The 17,893-nt window shown below is 48.3% G+C and overlaps 1 protein-coding gene across 3 annotated transcripts in view; it reads right to left on the bottom strand.

Annotated features, from left to right (window-relative positions):
• The window catches only part of STK26 (serine/threonine kinase 26), a 41,476-nt gene extending 25,129 nt beyond the window's left edge, over positions 1 to 16,347 (bottom strand). For 2 of the 3 annotated variants that reach the window (XM_066639920.1, XM_066639921.1), the window contains exons 1-2: positions 16,236 to 16,347; positions 14,789 to 14,942 (exon numbers count right to left, since the gene is read on the bottom strand). In XM_066639920.1, the coding sequence (XP_066496017.1) occupies positions 14,789 to 14,830 (42 nt within the window). In that variant the 5' untranslated portion in view covers positions 14,831 to 14,942; positions 16,236 to 16,347. The remainder of the gene's footprint in view (positions 1 to 14,788; positions 14,943 to 16,235) is intronic. The other variant, XM_066639922.1, reaches the window with a different exon arrangement.
• Between the last annotated feature and the right edge of the window lie 1,546 nt (positions 16,348 to 17,893).

Raw genomic sequence — 17,893 nt, 5'->3', positions numbered from 1 at the left:
GACCACTCTCTTCAGGATCTGTGCGGCTGGGTCTGTGCCTGTCCATTTTTATGACTTGAGATTTTTATTTGTGGTTTTGACACTGGGCATATTTCAGAAACGGAACCACAAAGAATTGTTCACTCTCAAAAGAAACCAAGTTAAAGAAGTTAAACCTCTGCCTTAGAAGGGGCAGGTCCTTCGAAAGGAAGCGTTTGTGCAACCAAAAGTCAAGACAATAGCACAAAAGAGAAAACATGCAGCCCCATTTCTTTCTTCAATCCACATTCTCATCTAAAATGCTACACTGACTTGAAATATCTGCTAATGCTCATAATCGCAGCACGATCTTCATTCTTTGTGCTTACAGAACAAGCTATTATATGCTACTTATTTTGGAGTCACGGAGCAGCTTGAAAGAAGGTTCTCTTTAGGAAATGAAAATCATGTTTATTCTAAGCAAGTGTCCAAAAAGAACAAAGGAAAGAAAATTAGCAACAGGGAAAAAAAACTGTCTATAAAACAGAAAGTCCTCAGTTCAGAACTTGCCTGTGCCATAAACTTACTAGATACCCTTAGACAAACAGCTCACTCTTAACCTCAACTCCCCATCAGCAAAATGGACATACTGTACTGTTCTTCCCTTACAAGGTTGCAGTAATGATTACAAGTTCACCTAGGTGAAGAACGTCCAACACTTTAAAGCACAAGGTAAGTTTCAAGTATTACTCACCTTCCACAAGACAAAATTCCTGGGGAACCATACTGAAGGCTCTCCAAAAAGCATGAGTACTGTGTAAGATACATTATTGTGCTAGATGTGTGCAGATCAAAGGACAAGTATAGAATAACTGCTGTTATAGGACTAGAAGAAAGTATCTTATGCAATCCAAACACCTGGTCCCAACCACGATTTTCCACATATTTCCTAGAGACTAACTAACATAAACCAGATTATTAGTTGCTTCAGGGAAAGAACACCTGAACAAGACTCAACTCTATGAAGATACCTAAAATATAGATTGCTGCAGATTATTCAAGTAAGGGAGACAAGCCATAAATCACAAGCAAAGGTTAAACCTCCTGCTGTTAGCTCATTTTGGAATTATACTTCTGATATATACTTCTGACAGAAAACAAAATAAAATGTAGGATGGCTGCATGCAGCTCTCTCGACCACAGCCAAAGACAGCACCTATGTCAAAACCAGCAAAAGCACCACATCCCCTGTGCTCAGTGTACTGTACCTCCACAGGAACATTCGTGACATGAGCCACTGCCCAATAACCAGGCAATTCTAGTTTGGGCTTCCATTCCCCTTTCACAAGTTGATAGTCTATTGTTTCATGCTGGCACTCCCACATTTGACACCTTAATGAGCTGTAAAAGCTTAACTTGCCAACCAAATAGTTTTTGTGGAGTGCCCCAAGAGAGCTCAGTACAAGCAGCCCTTTGTGCAACAGTTGCTGTTTTTCTTGCAGTAATACCTAATCCGAGACGTGAGCTCAGCCCTGCCAAACAGGAGCGCAAGCCACAGAAGGCAGCCCCCAGTTCAATCCATCTCACATAGACAAGGAAGGTGAACTGTGACCACAGAGATGGGGAAACAAAGCAGGGAGGCAGCGGAATGACTTGCAATCAGGAAATCTCTCGCCATCTTTGTCCGTCTTGCTGTTTTACTTCCTCCACTGGGTTTGGCCAGAAACAGCTTCAAGACCAACTGAATTAAATTCCATATTTTCCAAGTCTATCTCCATCTAATAACACTCAATGGCCTTCTCTGGAGGTCTTCAATGCAATGTTTTCATTTAGGCTGGCGTTTTGACGTCTGTGAACAAGCAAGTCCATTGACCTGGTAGTGGGGTGCTTTCAGTACTGGTATACACAGTGCAACCCTATGCACACTGATCTGTGCATAAACTCTACTGACTAAAATCAGGCCTGCTTCTGAGTAAACATGCATAGGATTGCATTGTAAATTTGTACACACTGTAAACTACTCCAAAGCTGTGGCACAGAAGCAGGAAAATGTAAAGTGACTATACAAGAATTAAGTATCCAACACTGGCAAAGCAGTGAGGGTGAGGCACAAGAGTCAAATTCCCAAAGTAAAGGCACAAAGCGTGGCACTTCTCCAATGCCAGACCCAGCACAGCAGCTCAGCTTGCAGTTGCACCATCTGTCAGTGAGGTTCAATCCATCCAAGAGCTTCTTGAGTTATCCTGCTTTAATCCCAGCACCCATTCACTCAGCACATCAACATAAATTAATGTTCAACTAACTGAGGTGCATACTCTTGCAGATGTTTCTTACCAACACTATGTGTTTCTGTGCTCATGAAGACTATGTGCATGCAAGACACTTCACCCCAGAAGTGTTAGAAATCGTACTGCTTGCTTTTAGCTGTTGGTCTAGGGCGGCCAGTGGCACTCAAAGTTGCGCCCGCTGTGACCTGGAATGTGGTCCCCATCCAGACCACACCTGGGAGTTCCACTTGGGCACCACACTAAGTCCACTTTGTACAGAGGACAGGGACGCTCTGGGCAGTTGTGCTGTCTGCCTGGCGTCCCTGAAGGCCACGTTACAGGACATCCAGGCAGACGTGACTGCCCAGAGCAGCCCTGTTCCCTGATTGAGGGGGACGTCGCATGACGCCCGTGGAACCAAAATTCCACTCACCAAGTGGAAGGATCCGTGCAACACCTGGTCCAGTCCTGGGCCACGATCTGTGTGGCTCTGCTCCAGGCAGAGCAACTGAGCTGCCATCTTGGATCTCCAACAATTTAAACGCCTGTATTTTTCTTTGGAAAGCAGGTAAGCATATATAGTAGAACTATCTTATCCGTGGGTCTGGCATCCACAAATTTCATTATCCACAGATGCCACAGATGCAGGGGCGGGGGTCTCCTTTTAAAAATGTTTTTAAAATTAAAGTTCAGTAAGAAAACAGCCTTCCTTACCTTCGTGCCACAAAAATCTTGCCATTTGCAAGGCAGTCTTCTGCACTCCGGTAAGCCACTTCCAGGTCACGTGATGCAATCTGGGGCAAGCCAGGGCCCATGGAGGGGTTGCATGACCCAGAAGTGGCTTATAGGAATGCAGAAGATTGCCCTAAAGATGGCACCATTTTGCAGCATGACGGTTGGGAAGGATATTTTTGTACTGATTTTTACTTTTTCAAAAATGTTTTTAAAAGTCACAGTATCCTGAGTATCCACAGATATTGGTACCCATGGGTGGGGGAGAGAGAGAGAATCCCATGGATACGGAAGAACAACTGTATATACAACCTTAACAACAACCTTTAAATAGAAGGGTTGTTACCCATCCTTAGCTGAACTCAGCCTATGCTAAGTCGTGCTCTCAAATCCAAAAAGTTTAAATGTCTGAACATCACAGAAACATCAATCAAAACGTGACATCTGACAGGCTGCTCCAAAGGTCATGTTGCAACATGGAGCCGCCTCCCAGAGACAGAGAATGAAGAACAATGCTTTATGTTCCCACTAGTCTATATCTTTTGAGAACACCCACTTTAGTCAACACTGTTTGATCCTCCCCACTAGTGTGCAAAACAAACTGAGACTCGAGAGGGGGAAAAGTGTTCTTTTCCTCTGACAAGGTAGAATTCAAAGCTTGATCAAAATGACAACACAGCAGGAATAAAGAGACACATTAACAACAAAAAGGAGTGTCTTTAGGTTGGTAACATTCACAAAGAATCATTACCCATCATTACTAAAGCAAAGTCTGCAAGTGAATATTGATTTAATCTGCAATTAAGCATTTTCAGGAGCTTCTTATTTACAGGTCAATATTCCAATCCTAAACAAGCTTACTTGGAAGTAGGTCTCAGTAATTTCAATGGACCTTCCTGTATTAATTCTATTAACTTAAAGCTATAATTAATCTCTCTACAGATTTCCAATAACTTTGGAGAAGGAATGGTCCTAGTTTAGAATGCTGTTGCATTCAAGAATTTTTGCTTTTCTGAAGAAAAATAGAATTTCCACAAGGCTCCACAAGCTTCCACAGCTATAAACAAACAAGTGAGAACTGCAAATTTTACTTTAACTTTAAGCAGTTTATTACCAGCACTTTGCCAAATCCACTAAACCACAGAAATGCTTGTACATGTGTACTTGTTAATTTAAATTTATGTTTTTGTTACTAAAGCAATATGCCTGCCTTACTCTTGTGACCAGACTGCTGAATGCTTCTTGACAACTAGAGCATGTTCTGAAAGGGGCTTTAAAAATAGAACTCCACTGACCTGTTCTTCAGGGTCAAGATCCACCTCTTAAATTCCTATCAGCAAAAACAGGTTTTTTTATGCACTAAAACTCCAGTTAAACCTGAAGAACCACAAGAGGATGACAGCAAGCTGCAAATTCTATCCCACCTCATACAACAAACAGAACTGCTGGGTGGCAAGGATCAGGCTGGGTGGCAAGGATCCAGGCAAGGGCTTTAGATGTGCATGCCAACAGAATGGCATGAATCTGACAGGTTCACTGAAACTAAAAAACTACCTTCCAAACTACAGTTTCATCCAGGAAAAATGGCAGCTTGCCAATGTGGCTACATTTCTCTAGGCCATGGGTCTCCAAACCCCGGCCTGGGGGCCAGATGCGGCCTGCAGCCAGCCTCAGTCTGGCCTGCGGCCAGCCTCTTGTTCCCTGAAAGCTTCTGGCCCACTTGGCCAAACATGACTGGAACTGTGCTCTGGATGCATCTAAGAGCCAGAGAGGTTGAATGAATGAGCCCATTCATTCATTCATTCATTCATTCATTCACTCATCTAAGTTCCATCTCTAATTTATTTATATAAATTTTATATTTAAATTTTTTCTCCTGCCCTCAACACCATGCCAGATATTTGATGCGGCCCTCTGGCGAAAGTGTGTGGAGACCCCTGCTCCAGGCATTCATATCACCCACAGAACCCTCCTTTAAAATGGAAAGGTCTTCTCACCCACAACCAAGCCCCTCTAGGAGGGCAACCATAAGGCTGGACTATTTCCATATCACCTCATCAAATCTTTTCAGTTATACGCAATACTAAACAGCGACAAACCGGAGAACGTTAACAGATGCAGCTGCACTTCCAAGGTAAATTTTTCTACTGAATAAGGGCTCCCCCCCCACCACAATTTCAGGAAAATTCTGCTACTGTACAGCAAATCATATCAAGGCAAGACCAATGACCCCTCACAGCTATTAGTAGAATATACAAGTTCCTTAAAAAAAAAGTACGTTTGCACTTCCACAATCCAGGATTAGAGTGCAAAGCAAGTCTTCTGAAGTCTCAATAGTTATTTAAATGCAATGTAGGAATTTTAGATTTTCTACCTGATACAAAGTTAGAAGACTTCCAGATGAGTCCTCTCATAAGATTCCACCCAGCCCCCAAGGGAGCTGCTGCTCTGTGCCCCATTCATGACAGAGGCGTGGCTGGCAGATATGTGGGGCAGGGGCCTTCTGGTGATGGTGCCCAGACTCTGCCCTACAGGGCTTGCCCGGTTCCCTCTCTGAAGATACTCAGGCACCACGCCAAAGTCAAAGGGCTCTAACGTGTCTTCAGTGTGAGCAACTTATTCTTGTTCCCCCTCTTTTTATGACTGACTCCAATTTATTACTTTATCTGCTGAGTTGCATCTTTTTAGGGAATTGCTGATGGCACGTTCTTGTTTTCCTTGCATTTGTCAGCCACCTTGGGAGTGTCACGGAACAGAAAAGTGGGGTAACAAAGCACATACCCAACCTTCAGCTTCTAAAAAAAGGAAAGCAGGCAGCATAAGGCAGAAAAACAAACTACTTCCAGAGCATCTGATTGCATGCCCTTCCAAAGACCTCTGAAACGTGACACCTAAAACTTTCATTTCCCTGCAGTCCAGGAAGAACATTTCTGCTTCAATGAGCACATCTTGATTATCAATATGTAACTCATTGCTGAAATACACAAGTAAATTGGTTCTCATCAGCACTGCAGCCAGATCCCTTTTTCCTCCATAAGGCAAACTACATTGTGCCCAACAGTCCAAGGGGCAGGTATACTCTGGTATTCAATACCAAATTTGTAACACACCAACACACTGTAACAAACCAGGCACTGTACCTTTCATCTGCAAGGAGGGAATGCGAGTTGTGCACACAAATGCTTTGTGGATCACCACAAAATGAAACACACACACACACACACAGACCCCTTTTCATACTTAAAGTGAATACATGTTGCCTGTCAACTACTGAGGCCTATCCCAAAGAACACTGGACACTGGAATACCACAAAAAGGGCGGCACCTCTCATCAAGCCTTCTCAACATGCTCATTTTGTTAGTACTTTCTTTCCTTGTTCCAAACATACCACTGGACTACAGCAGTAAGTGTGAATTTCTGGCAAAAACCGATTTCTTAAACACACACATACCCTGATGCTGAATTTGGTTATGTACTAAGCACACCTGCACACAGCGGAAACATAAGGATTTCTCATGTAACCTCAGGATCATTTCACATAGCAGGAGTTTCTGGGAACCAGCCCAAAAGAGATTTTCCTGTAAAGTGGTGGCCTCTGGCTTGCATCCATTAGACCAGGGATGTCAAACATACAAGACATACAAAATTATGAGACATACAAAATTATGCAGGGGATGGACAGAGTGGATAGGGAGATGCTCTTTACACTCTCACATAATACCAGAACCAGGGGACATCCACTAAAATTGAGTGTTGGGCGGGTTAGGACAGACAAAAGAAAATATTTCTTTACTCAGCGCGTGGTCGGTCTGTGGAACTCCTTGCCACAGGATGTGGTGCTGGCGTCTAGCCTAGACGCCTTTAAAAGGGGATTGGACGAGTTTCTGGAGGAAAAATCCATTATGGGGTACAAGCCATGATGTGTATGCGCAACCTCCTGATTTTAGGAATGGGTTAAGTCAGAATGCCAGATGTAGGGGAGAGCACCAGGATGACGTCTCTTGTTATCTGGTGTGCTCCCTGGGGCATTTGGTGGGCCGCTGTGAGATACAGGAAGCTGGACTAGATGGGCCTATGGCCTGATCCAGTGGGGCTGTTCTTATGTTCTTATGTTCTTAACATTAACATGGCACAAGATAATGGTACAAGTACACAGATATGCAAGGCTCCTTACCACAGTGCTAATTTTAATGCAGCTACTGGAGCACGTTCCATTCAAACTCCGATCTGCTTACACATCCTGAAATCAAGCCATGTGCACTTCAACCCCAACCAGAACAAAGTGATGCTTTTAGAATAATTAAGTGGCTTCAATAATGGTAATAATTAAAAATGGAAAAATCCATCCCTATATTTTAATCACATAAAGGCTCCTTGCTTTAAAAGGAGCTCAAAGAAAGACAATGGCATGTGGAATAATTTCCACTCTAACATTCTATCCTTGAAGGAATGTTTGCTTTGCGTTATCAGACTTTAAAAAAAAAAATCTAAGGAAAACTGTCTATTCTCTGCAGCTATATAAAGCTGCAACAACATAAAATGAAATAGAAAAAGATATTCTCTCTCTGCATGCTTGAATTAATGGATCTAGGTTACTCTAACAATAGGGAAGCAAATGTGATTTTATATAAAGTTCATTATCTTATAGTTGAACACAGTGCTTTACAGAAACTCCAGAAAATTCTTCCTGCACAGCACAGCTCCAGATCATGTTAAAACATTTTTAAAGAAGCTTTGATTCGAAAATAGACAATTAGCTTCCAACATGGTTATCAACAGCCACTGACCTATGGTAGAAGCCTACAGCACCCAGTATTCGCAGGCGGTTTCCCATCCAAGTATTAACCAGACCTGACCTTGCTTAGCTTCTGAGATCGGACAAGATCAGGCATCTGCAGGACACAAGGATCTCAGTAGCCACTAACCTACTCACCAGAATTAAGGACTGCTTCCAGGCAAACAGGGAGGGAGGTTTTTGTAAACTGAAGACGGGGTGGCCATGTGAGACTTTTGCAGCAAAAACAATGAAGTGGCACCCTAAAGGCTAACATGTTTCTTGCAGCACATGCTGTCATGGATCACAGCCCACTGTGTCAGATGCTGTAGACCAGGGGTGTCAAACTTGTTTCATACCAAGGGTTGAATAGCATTCATGATGCCTGCTGAGGGCCAGAAGTGATGTCATTAGGCAGGAATTGATGTCATTAAACAGGTCGTAAAAAACATAAGCACTTTTTTCCTACTTAGGAACTCATTAGCTGCAAACAGAAGAGAAAATACACAAATCTTGATTACATTTCAAGATATGAGAGAGCCCAATTTTCACGTGGGCTGCCCTTTCAGCAGTAACACCACAGCACTGCTCAGCGGATGAGAGCCTGAGGGCCGAATATAAAGCTTCTGTGGGCCACATCCGGCCCCCGGGCCTTATGTTTGACACCCCTGCTCTAGTCCAGTGAACTGGTAAGTGTTTGCGGAGGAGGGGAGGGGGCAGTAACACAATCACCATGATTGATTGCACTGCTGCCGTGAAGGAAAATGGTTTTTTAACTTTCCTGGGGTTCTCCAGAGGGTTCGGGGAGCCTGCAACCTCCTCTGCAGCTCTCCCCATGCCCCTAAACTCCTGTAAATAGTGAAAAAGGCTACTTCCAGTTTTCATTGCGAAACCAGAAGATTCTTTTTGCTTTTTACAGTACTTTGGAGACATGGGGAGGGCTGCAGAAGGGGTTGCAGACTCCCCACACCCTCCAGGTAAGTTAAAAAAAAACCATTCCTACCCAGCAGCAGCATTATCATCTTGGCTGCCCTCCATGTGAGAGATGGAGCTGCTCGCCAGCCTGCATGGGAGAACTGGAGGCCAGAAGTGAGACCAAACCAGGAAGATCCATTCTGAAATGATGTTGGTTCTTGAAAGAGAGAACCTCTATGATTGTAAAAATCCCCTTGAGGGATTTAGAAACGCCCGCCTATGTAAACCGCCTTGAATAAAGTCAGAGGAGTAATCCGATGACCAGAAAGGCGGTATATAAATACCGAGTTCTTATTATTATCGTGGCAATCACATTGCTGCCAATTTCTTGGCCTCTCCCCTTTAGGACGAATGGCCTTCTTTTGGTTCCCTACACAGTTTCTGGTACTGTGTAAGCTAAGTGTAAGCTGGGCTAAGCTTTAAGATGCCACAAGACCCTTTATTGACTTACAGAACAGATGCTTTTTCTCCTCTCTTCACTCTCTCTAGCTTGCTCATGTTGCCACAAATGACTATGCATTTGAAGTGTGCTAAAAAATATTCACATGGGCTTATGTGCAAGGCTGTATTATATTTATTAAGATATACTTGCAAGAAAAATATTGCATAAGTGATGTACAAAGATAGTTTCTAGACTACAACATAAAAACCCATTTACTGGGGGCAAAAAGAGGGCTAGGGAAAAAAACAGCATGACAAAGTCCTGTTGCATATTCCCTGCCTAAGTATCATTCCCTGCTTCAAGTTCATACTCCTAGTAGCAGATAAACAATTTACAGCCAAATCCTATCTTTCCCTAGAGTCCAGGGTTACAGCAGTGCCAAAATGGTAACTGCTGTATCCTATGGGACCAGGGAAACAGCATAAGGCCTCCTCAGGGTAAGAGAACAAATGTTCCCATTTGTTCCCAATGGATCTGCGGCCACTATTGAGCAGAACCAAGAAGATCCATGTCAGGTTTCTCGGCCCAGAAGGGTGGTTAGGATACAGCAGCAGAACCTGCCACCATCGCTGCCCCCCCTCCCAGCTCCATTCCTTCTCTCCCCCTGCCCAGTTCTGCCCCCTCCTTGGAATGCTCTGCCGCCGGCCAGCGCATTCTTACCACTTACCACTGGGAGCCGTTACTATGTGGTGCTGTGGCCTGGTACCGGAGTTAACTCCAGCGCAAAGTTGAGTTACAACACTTTTTGCAACAGTTGGGCCAGCAGTGCTAGCGGAGTGCCGGCACTGGGCCGAATCTGAATCAACTGAATTCTAGGAAAAAACAAAAGCAAACCCCACAATGTGAACCCTACCTACTCCCAACACATTCCTTTCCAAGGGACCTATAGTGCTTGATTACCTTCTCTTGCCTATGTACTTTTAGCTCTATGCCTATCTTCCTTCCATTTTCCAAGATGCTGCGTTCAGGGAGACAAAAAAAAAAGTCCTTTTGCAACCTGAGAGAAAGAGCGTCAAAGGCCAAACATGAGCAAACCAGTCTGCAAGTTAAGGACATAAATATTATCATAGTATAACAACAGATAATTCAAGATGCTCCTGTGAAGTATCAATATGTCATTTTTTTTAACCGAATATGGTCATGTAACTCAGCAGGGGGCAGCAACCAAATTTGTTTCAACAGCTGTTGAAACAGTTCCTCCAGTTCCTTCTAGGAAAACAATTCTATTGCTGCGTGCACCAGCACCATCAAGTTCTTGTGTTACTTCAGTCAAGCTTTTCAAGTTCAGTTACTATGTGTGCACCATGAAGCCTTGACATTCCCTGCTAACTGGTTAAGAGGCACTTTTTCAAGTGGGTGCTCCTCTTTTATTTAGCAGGGGAAGAGTAACTGGCCCACCTCACCCCAGGAGTGTCTTTCTTGTGGCTGTCTGCTGGTGTTGCATCTTTTTAGATTGTGAGCCCTTTGGGGACAGCGGGCCATTAGATATTTGATTTTCTCTGTAAACCGCTTTGTGAACTTTTTGTTGAAAAGCGGTATATAAATAACTGTTGTTGTTGTTGTTGACATTCACAGAATTAAAGCAGACCTGTGCTTCAAACACAGTATTCTCCAAAAGGTCACTTTCTGTACCTTTGGCTTTTGTTGCACCCCGGCTCCAATAAAGAAAGGTGGGTTGTATTGCTCTATCCTTCATGGAAACGCGATTACAAATTTGGATGACGTGCAGCATAGAAAGACCCATGGATGAAATTCAATGAGTCTGCTTTCAGCATACAGAGCTTACATGATGCTCAATTAAGACTAGCTACCTCTGCACAGGTAAGACAAGAGCCTTATCAGATGTTTAAAAGTGTCTTTTCCTTGACATAAAAAAAAATAAGCCAACTATTACCGGGTAGCAAGATTTACAGTGCAATCCTAATCTTACCCAACACCACCAGCACAGCAGCCACTGCACCAGCTCAGGTGTCACAAATGTGCTGTAAAGCATGTTTATGGTATCCAATAAGTAGACTGCGCTGGTGGGAAGGCCCACGACACTTTGTCGGTGCTGAATCCAAATGCCACACCTGGCAGAGTAAGTTCGCTCCCATCGGGCAGCACAGGTTCAGGCCCAGAAAGGGGCAGGATTTGTTGCATTGGCCTACATCAGGGGTGCTCAATAGGTGGATCGCGATCTACCGGTAGATCGCGAGGCAAAATGAGTAGATCGCGGAGTGCCGACCCCCCCTTCAGGTGCCTCTGGGAGGAAACGCCGGGAGTAAGGCCCATTATACTCAATGGGGCTTACTCCCAGGTAAGTGTGGCTAGGATTGCAGCCTCACAGCCTAATCCTAGGCATGTCTAGTCAGGAGTAAGTCCTGTTATACTCAGTGGGGCTCAAGGTACACCAACATACATTGTACACATAAATGTTATATGTTATGATGGCGCGAACATTGTAAAAAAAACTCTGGTAGATCTCCGGGCCTTGCTGGGTTTCAAAGTAGCTCTCGAGCCAAAAAAGTGTGAGCACCCCTGGCCTACATCATATCCTATTCCCCCTCCCAGTGTTGAAATCCCAACATGGGGCTTCGTAGACTTCTTCCAGCTATTTTGCTGGTGCAGAGCTAAGTAACCCATTGCACAGGTTGGGGCTCAGCATGGGGTAAGGGAACAAGTGTTCCCTTACTCCAAGGAGATCTCCAGCCTACTCCTAGCCAGCAGTAGATACAGTGTGGGCTGTGTAGCCCTGCAGCTCCAGCGCTAGTTAGGATTGGGCTGCAAATAGATTACTGAATTTGGACAAGAGACCCATGTTCAGAATCCTGGTTCATACCAAGTGCTTAATTTTACTGTGTGGCCTTGGATAAATCACTGGCTCAACTTAACCTACCCACATGGCTGTCCCACGTGAGGATTAGAAGTTGAAAAGGGACACTGAGCCACCGCATATGCAATGGCTAACAATGTCTTGAAGTTGTTACCTAGAATCATAGCATTGGAAGGGACCTACGAAGTTAACATCCCCCTGCCTGTAGCAGGAAGTCCTCCTAGAGCATCTCCAGCAGGTGCCTGTCGGGCCTCTGCTTGAAGACCTCCAGTGAGGGAGAATCCACCATCTCCTTTGGCAATCTGTTGCACTGCTGAACCACCCTTCCAATCAGGAATTCTTTTCCTGATGTCCTATTGGAATCTCTTCTCTGGCAATTTTTACATGAGGGGCTGACCTTCTCTGCGCTCTTCTCCCTTTACATGTTCCAATTCACTCACTTCCTGAACTGGGGCAAACCATAGTTTCCCATTATACCAGAACCAGCAAACCATGGTTTCTGCTTGCCCTCAGAAACCAGCACTGGAAACCACTATTGTCTGTCATGAATCAGAGAGTGAGTGAGAAAACAGAAGGGTCCACTCAGATAACATTAAGGCTGCAATCCTATTCACACTAATCTAGGAGTAAGCACCATTGAGCAGAGTGGGACTTACTTCTGGGTACACATGCACAGGACTGTGCTATAAGTCATTATGTGTCTGGCATTATGTGTGAATTGACCCATGGTAATCCATTTCAATCCATGAGCTCAGTAGGAAATCAAGTATTCTCAATTAGGCCAGACCAGGATGAACATTTAACTCGAAGCTTCTAATCAACAATTTGTATGAACCCATCATCAAACTCAAAAAGGATTCAGGCAGCTCTTTCAAAAATGTTCTAGCTAGCAAATTTTTAAACATCCCTTACGCACCACAATTACTTGCTACTCATCTCTGGATCACAATATTCATGTCTAGCCCTGACTCACAACTGAGTTGCTGCCTACACTTTGCAGTACACCCTGTATAGATAAAAGTTTATTTCCTTGTAACTTGTTTTCCTATAGCTGCTGCTGTAACGGTGCATTTTATTACTGGTTAATGCATAAGATTTATGAAAAACAGAAACACTTCCTTCACTCTCATTACATATATGGTTTAAAATAGCATGCACAAAGAAAGTTTCTTCCAACTGATAAGAGTTAAAAGGAGATATTAAATGTTAAAAAAACCCAATACTGAAGTTCTGAAAAGTATGCTTTGTAGGAAAGTTGATTCAACATATCAAAGTACTGATCAAATTTAGGAGTGCAAGATCTGACACTCTAACAACTTTAACAAAGAGCTCAAGTAAACACTTTCATAGCCCAATCTACTTAGAAGTAAGTCCTATTATAGTCAAGGAGGCTTACTCTCAGATAAGTGTGCATAAGATTGCAGCCTTAGATTAATTTTAGGCAACTAGCTCTGGGAGAAAAACAAAAGAAACTGGAGAGTTTGTAAACCTTCTGTGATGTCAGATTCGGAAGATAAACAAACCCAAGGGAATCAGAAGTTTTGATCCTTAAGAAGGACAAGAGAGGACACTGACCAGCAAAAGGGGAGCAGATCCCACAACCAACAAGACCCCACTCAGCCTGTTAGAGGGCCTTTGCTTTCTTTTTTTTTAAAAAAGGCAAGAATCCCATCAAAAGACCAATATACGTAGATACATCAAACAGATCAGCAAATTATTTCTTTTCCAATGATCAGCCTTCCCCCCCCCCAACATCCAAAACAGCTGGGGAAGACTTGTTGTATTGGTCTGTAGTAGCAGAACAACAGATTTAAAAGCATTTCTTTTATTTACATCTATGCGAGTACCAAGGGCCAAGAAGGACTTCAGCCACGTCTCAATCCAAATGAAGTGTTTCCATGACAGCACGCAGTTCTAGAACTGCATGCTACCTCCCGCAAAGTTCCTGCCCCCCTACACTAGGATTTCATCTTGCACTGGAAACTGAAGCACACGCTTAGAGCTAAAACAACAGTGCCAATTATTTTAATAATAGAAATTTTTCCATGCTCTGAAGTTGCAGACTGCAGCAAAGGGATGACATAACACTCCTTTAATCTCAGGAAAACGGGCACTGTCTTGCAATCTATTCCATTGCTCACTACAAAGTATACCACTTCCTTAAACGCACATATACATAGACCAAAAAAAACACACCAATGAACAGCTTTTCTGCCTGCATTAGGGAGAGTTCAAGTCAGAGGACAAGATGGGGTCAGTGGCTGCAGGATAAACAACTGCATTAACACAGTCTGGGATTGTCCTTTGCTTGGCACAAATGAGCTTAAAGGTAATTTTGTCAGGAGAGACTTTGCTCTGCATGTTAATGCAAGCAGTTTAACCCCTCAAAGGGCTGTGCCCCAGAGGAAGTCACCAGGCCATTCACATGAACATAGTCAGCCTACAAAGGAGTGGCACAGCTTCATATTCACACCCAAGTCTCCTCTCCCTTCATCAAGGGCCTTTGTACACAACCTGCTGGACTAGTGTGATAAAAATGTGGAGTCAATTCTGAAGCGCTCCCAGACAGCCGAGCACACTCCGAACATGAAAACTTTTCCCAGCGCTGCCCTCCATAATATCCTGGACGCAACCCCAGTTCATGTCACAGGCTCTGGTCTTTGGAAGAGCTGCTTGCCATTAGACTGGCATCTCATTTTAAGGGCAGGCAAGAGCCTGGGTTTCAGGGATGTTGAAGCACAAAGGCACAGACCAGACATCAGTGACAGCCAACTGGCGACACAGCTGTGCTCACTCCCCCATGCCACTGGGTCTGCCTTCTCACCTGCATCCCAGGCACCTGCACCGCGACAGGCGAGTGGGCCATGGCGGCCTGGGGCTCTCCTGTCCTCTCCTCCCTTTGGCCTCCTGCTGTGGGGAAGTGGATGCTGATGCGGCTGCTGCTACTATGCTACTACGCGTTGGCTGCAACACAGGGCCTGCAAGGACGGGGAGGGGGGAGTGGAGGAGCAGAGGAACGGAAGGAAACACACTCTTTGAGCACTTTTGACTGCGCACATTTGACTCAAGTCTGGGTGTGGGGAGGGGGGACACCTCTTCTCTTCCCTGGGAGCTCCAGGGGGGGCGAGAAGTGCCCACTCCCCAGAGCCCTCCTCAAGGCCCTGCCATGCAGAGCTACTCCAACCCCCCCTCGTCCTCCCACCAGCCCTGGGCCTCCCCCCTGGGCCTTTCCCAGCCCCCCTAATCCTCTTCCCCTCCCGCAGGCCCTGTGCCCCAGAACACTGCAGGTCACCCCCTCAACTTGGTGTGGGGGGGGAATGCCCGCACCTCCTCAGCCAGCCTCCCCTGCCCACCCTCCACAGTGTATGTAGCACCCCTTCAGCCCCAACCCCAACCTCACTGAGTCTCCTGTCCTCCCACCAGCACTGGCCCTGTGGAGGGGGGAGGGGAGCACCCCCCGTCTCAGCCTCCCCTTGACTCCCCCCAAGGGCCTTTCCCAGCCCCCATTCCTATTCCCTTCCCCAGGGCCCTGCCCTTCTCCCTAGATGCCTAGAAACTTTCAACCTGCTGCAGGAGGGGTGGTAGAAGCCCCCCCAGCTCCTCAGCCAGCCTCTCCTGCCCAGCCCCACAGTGTCTGTAGCACCCCCCCAACTCCTCCCTCAACCTCCAGCTCCAACCCCCAACCCTCCTTTAGCCTCCTGTCCTTCCCGCAGCCACTGGTTTGTGGGGGGAAGCCCAGCCCCCCAACCTCAACCCCCTCAACTCACCCCAGGGCCATTCAAAGCCCCCCCCATTCCTCAGGGCCTTGCCTTTTGCCCTCGAACCTCTCAGGTCACCCCCCTCAACCTGCTATGGGGGGTGGTGGTGGCAAGAGAAGCCCTCCACTTTCTCAGCCAGCCTCCCCCCTGCCCACCCCGCAGTGTCTGCGTGCAGTCCCCTCAGCCTCCTGCCAGCAAAGGCCCTGTGGAGAGAGGGCAGCACAGCACCCCCACCTCAGCCCCCCTGACTCCCCCCAAGGGCCTTTCCCACTTCTCTCTCCAGGGCCCTGCCCCTCTCCCCACAACCTTTCAACCTGCTGCAGGGGGGGTGGTAGAAGAAGCCCCTCACCACCTCCCCCAGCGCACCCCACAGTGCTCCCCCCAGCCTCCAGCCCCCCAAGCCCCCTCGACTCCCCGCCCCACCTCCTCCCCCAGCCCACCCCACAGTGCACCCCCACCCCAGGCCTGGGGGGAGCCCAGCCCAGCCCAGCCCCCCCCCGGGCGCGGCCTCACCGCTCGCCTCTCCGCGGGCTCCGGGGGCCGCCCTCAGTCGGCCGCCGCAGCGCCCGCAGCCCACGAGCCGCCCGGGGACGCGGGGAGGCCCGGCCGGGCCGGGGACGCCGGGGAGGCTGCCGCGGCCATGGCAGTCGCGCTCCCTCGGGCCTGGCCTGGCCTGGCGCGGAAGGAGGAGGCGGCGGGGCCTGCGCGCGCCCCGCCTCGGCCCGCCCACTGGGGTGGGGCGCGGGCCTGCTTCTCGGGGCCTGCTGGGGGGAGCTGCGGAAGGAGGGGGGGGCCTGGGTGGGGGGGGAAGCTGGGGAAGGAAGGGGGGCTGGGGCGCCTGGGTGGTGGGGGGAAGAGCCTGGGGAAGGAAGGGGAGCTGGGGGGCCTGGGTGGTGGGGGGAGCTGGGGAAGGAAGGGGGGCTGGGGGGCCTGGGTGGTGGGGGGAGAGCCTGGGGTAGTGGGGGGGAGCTGGGGAAGGAAGGGGGGCTGGGGGGCCTGGGTGGTGGGGGGAGAGCCTGGGGTAGTGGGGGGCTGGGGGAGGACCTGAGGAAGGAAGGGGGGCTGGGGCTCCTGGGTGGTGGGGGAGAGCCTGGAGTAGTGGGGGGGAGCTGGGGAAGGAAGGGGGGCTGGGGGGCCTGGGTGGTGGGGGGCTTGGGGGGTGAGGGGCTGGGAAGGAAGGGGGCCGAGGGAGAGAAGAGGGAGCCAGGGGTGGTTGGGGGTCCTGGGGATGGTGTGGGAGCCTGGAGGAAGGAAGGGGGAGCTGGGAGTGGGGGGCCTGGGGGTTATTGGGGGCTGGAGTTGGAAGGGGGTCGAGGGAGAGAAGAGGGAGCGGGGGGGGTTTGCAGGTCCTGGGAATGGTGTGGGAACCTGGAGGGAGGACGGAAGGGGGAGCCTGGGAGTGGGGGGCCTGGGGGTTATTGGGGGCTGGAGATGGAAGGGGGACTGGGCTGGTTGGGGGGGGCCTTGGGTAAGGGAGGGGGAGCCTGGGGTGGTGGGGGGCATGACCTGGGGATGGAAAGGGAGACTTGGGTGCTGGTGGGAGACTGGGGGAGGGAAGGGGGAGCCTGGGAGTGGGGGTTATTGGGGGCTGGAGATGGAAAGGGGTCGAGGGAGAGAAGGGGGACTGGGCTGGTTGGGGGGCCTTGGGTAAGGGAGGGGGAACCTGGGGTGGTGGGGGGCATGACCTGGGGAAGGAAAGGGAGACTGGGGTGCTGGTGGGAGACTGGGGGAGGGAAGGGTGACCTGGGGTGGGGAAGGGGGCAGAGGGAGAGAGGGGGGCCTGGGGATGGTTGGGGTGGCTGGGGAAAGGAAGGGGGAGCCTGGGGATGGGAGGCCTGGGGGACTGGTGGTGAGGGGGGCTGGAGAAGGAAGGGGGGACCTGGGGATGGTGGGGGTCTGGAGACGGGAAAGGGGGGGTATAGGAGTGGTGAGGGAAAAGGGGGAGGCTGGCTGAGGAGGTGGGGGGCTTCTTCTGCCACTCCTCCCCACAGCAAGTTGAGAGGTTCTGGGGCAAAGGGCAAGGGTGGGGAGGAGGAGTGGGGGGCTGGGAAAGGCCCTTGGGGAGAGTCAAGGGAGGGGTGGGATGGGGTGCTGTGCTCCCCCCTCTGCACAGGTCCAGGGCTGGTGGGAGGACAGGAGGCTGCACACAGGCTGCTGCATCACACCTGAAG

Source organism: Tiliqua scincoides, chromosome 12, assembly GCF_035046505.1.
Source record: "Tiliqua scincoides isolate rTilSci1 chromosome 12, rTilSci1.hap2, whole genome shotgun sequence".
In the NCBI taxonomy this organism is placed as follows: domain Eukaryota; kingdom Metazoa; phylum Chordata; class Lepidosauria; order Squamata; family Scincidae; genus Tiliqua; species Tiliqua scincoides.
This window is presented reverse-complemented; position numbering and strand designations above follow the sequence as displayed.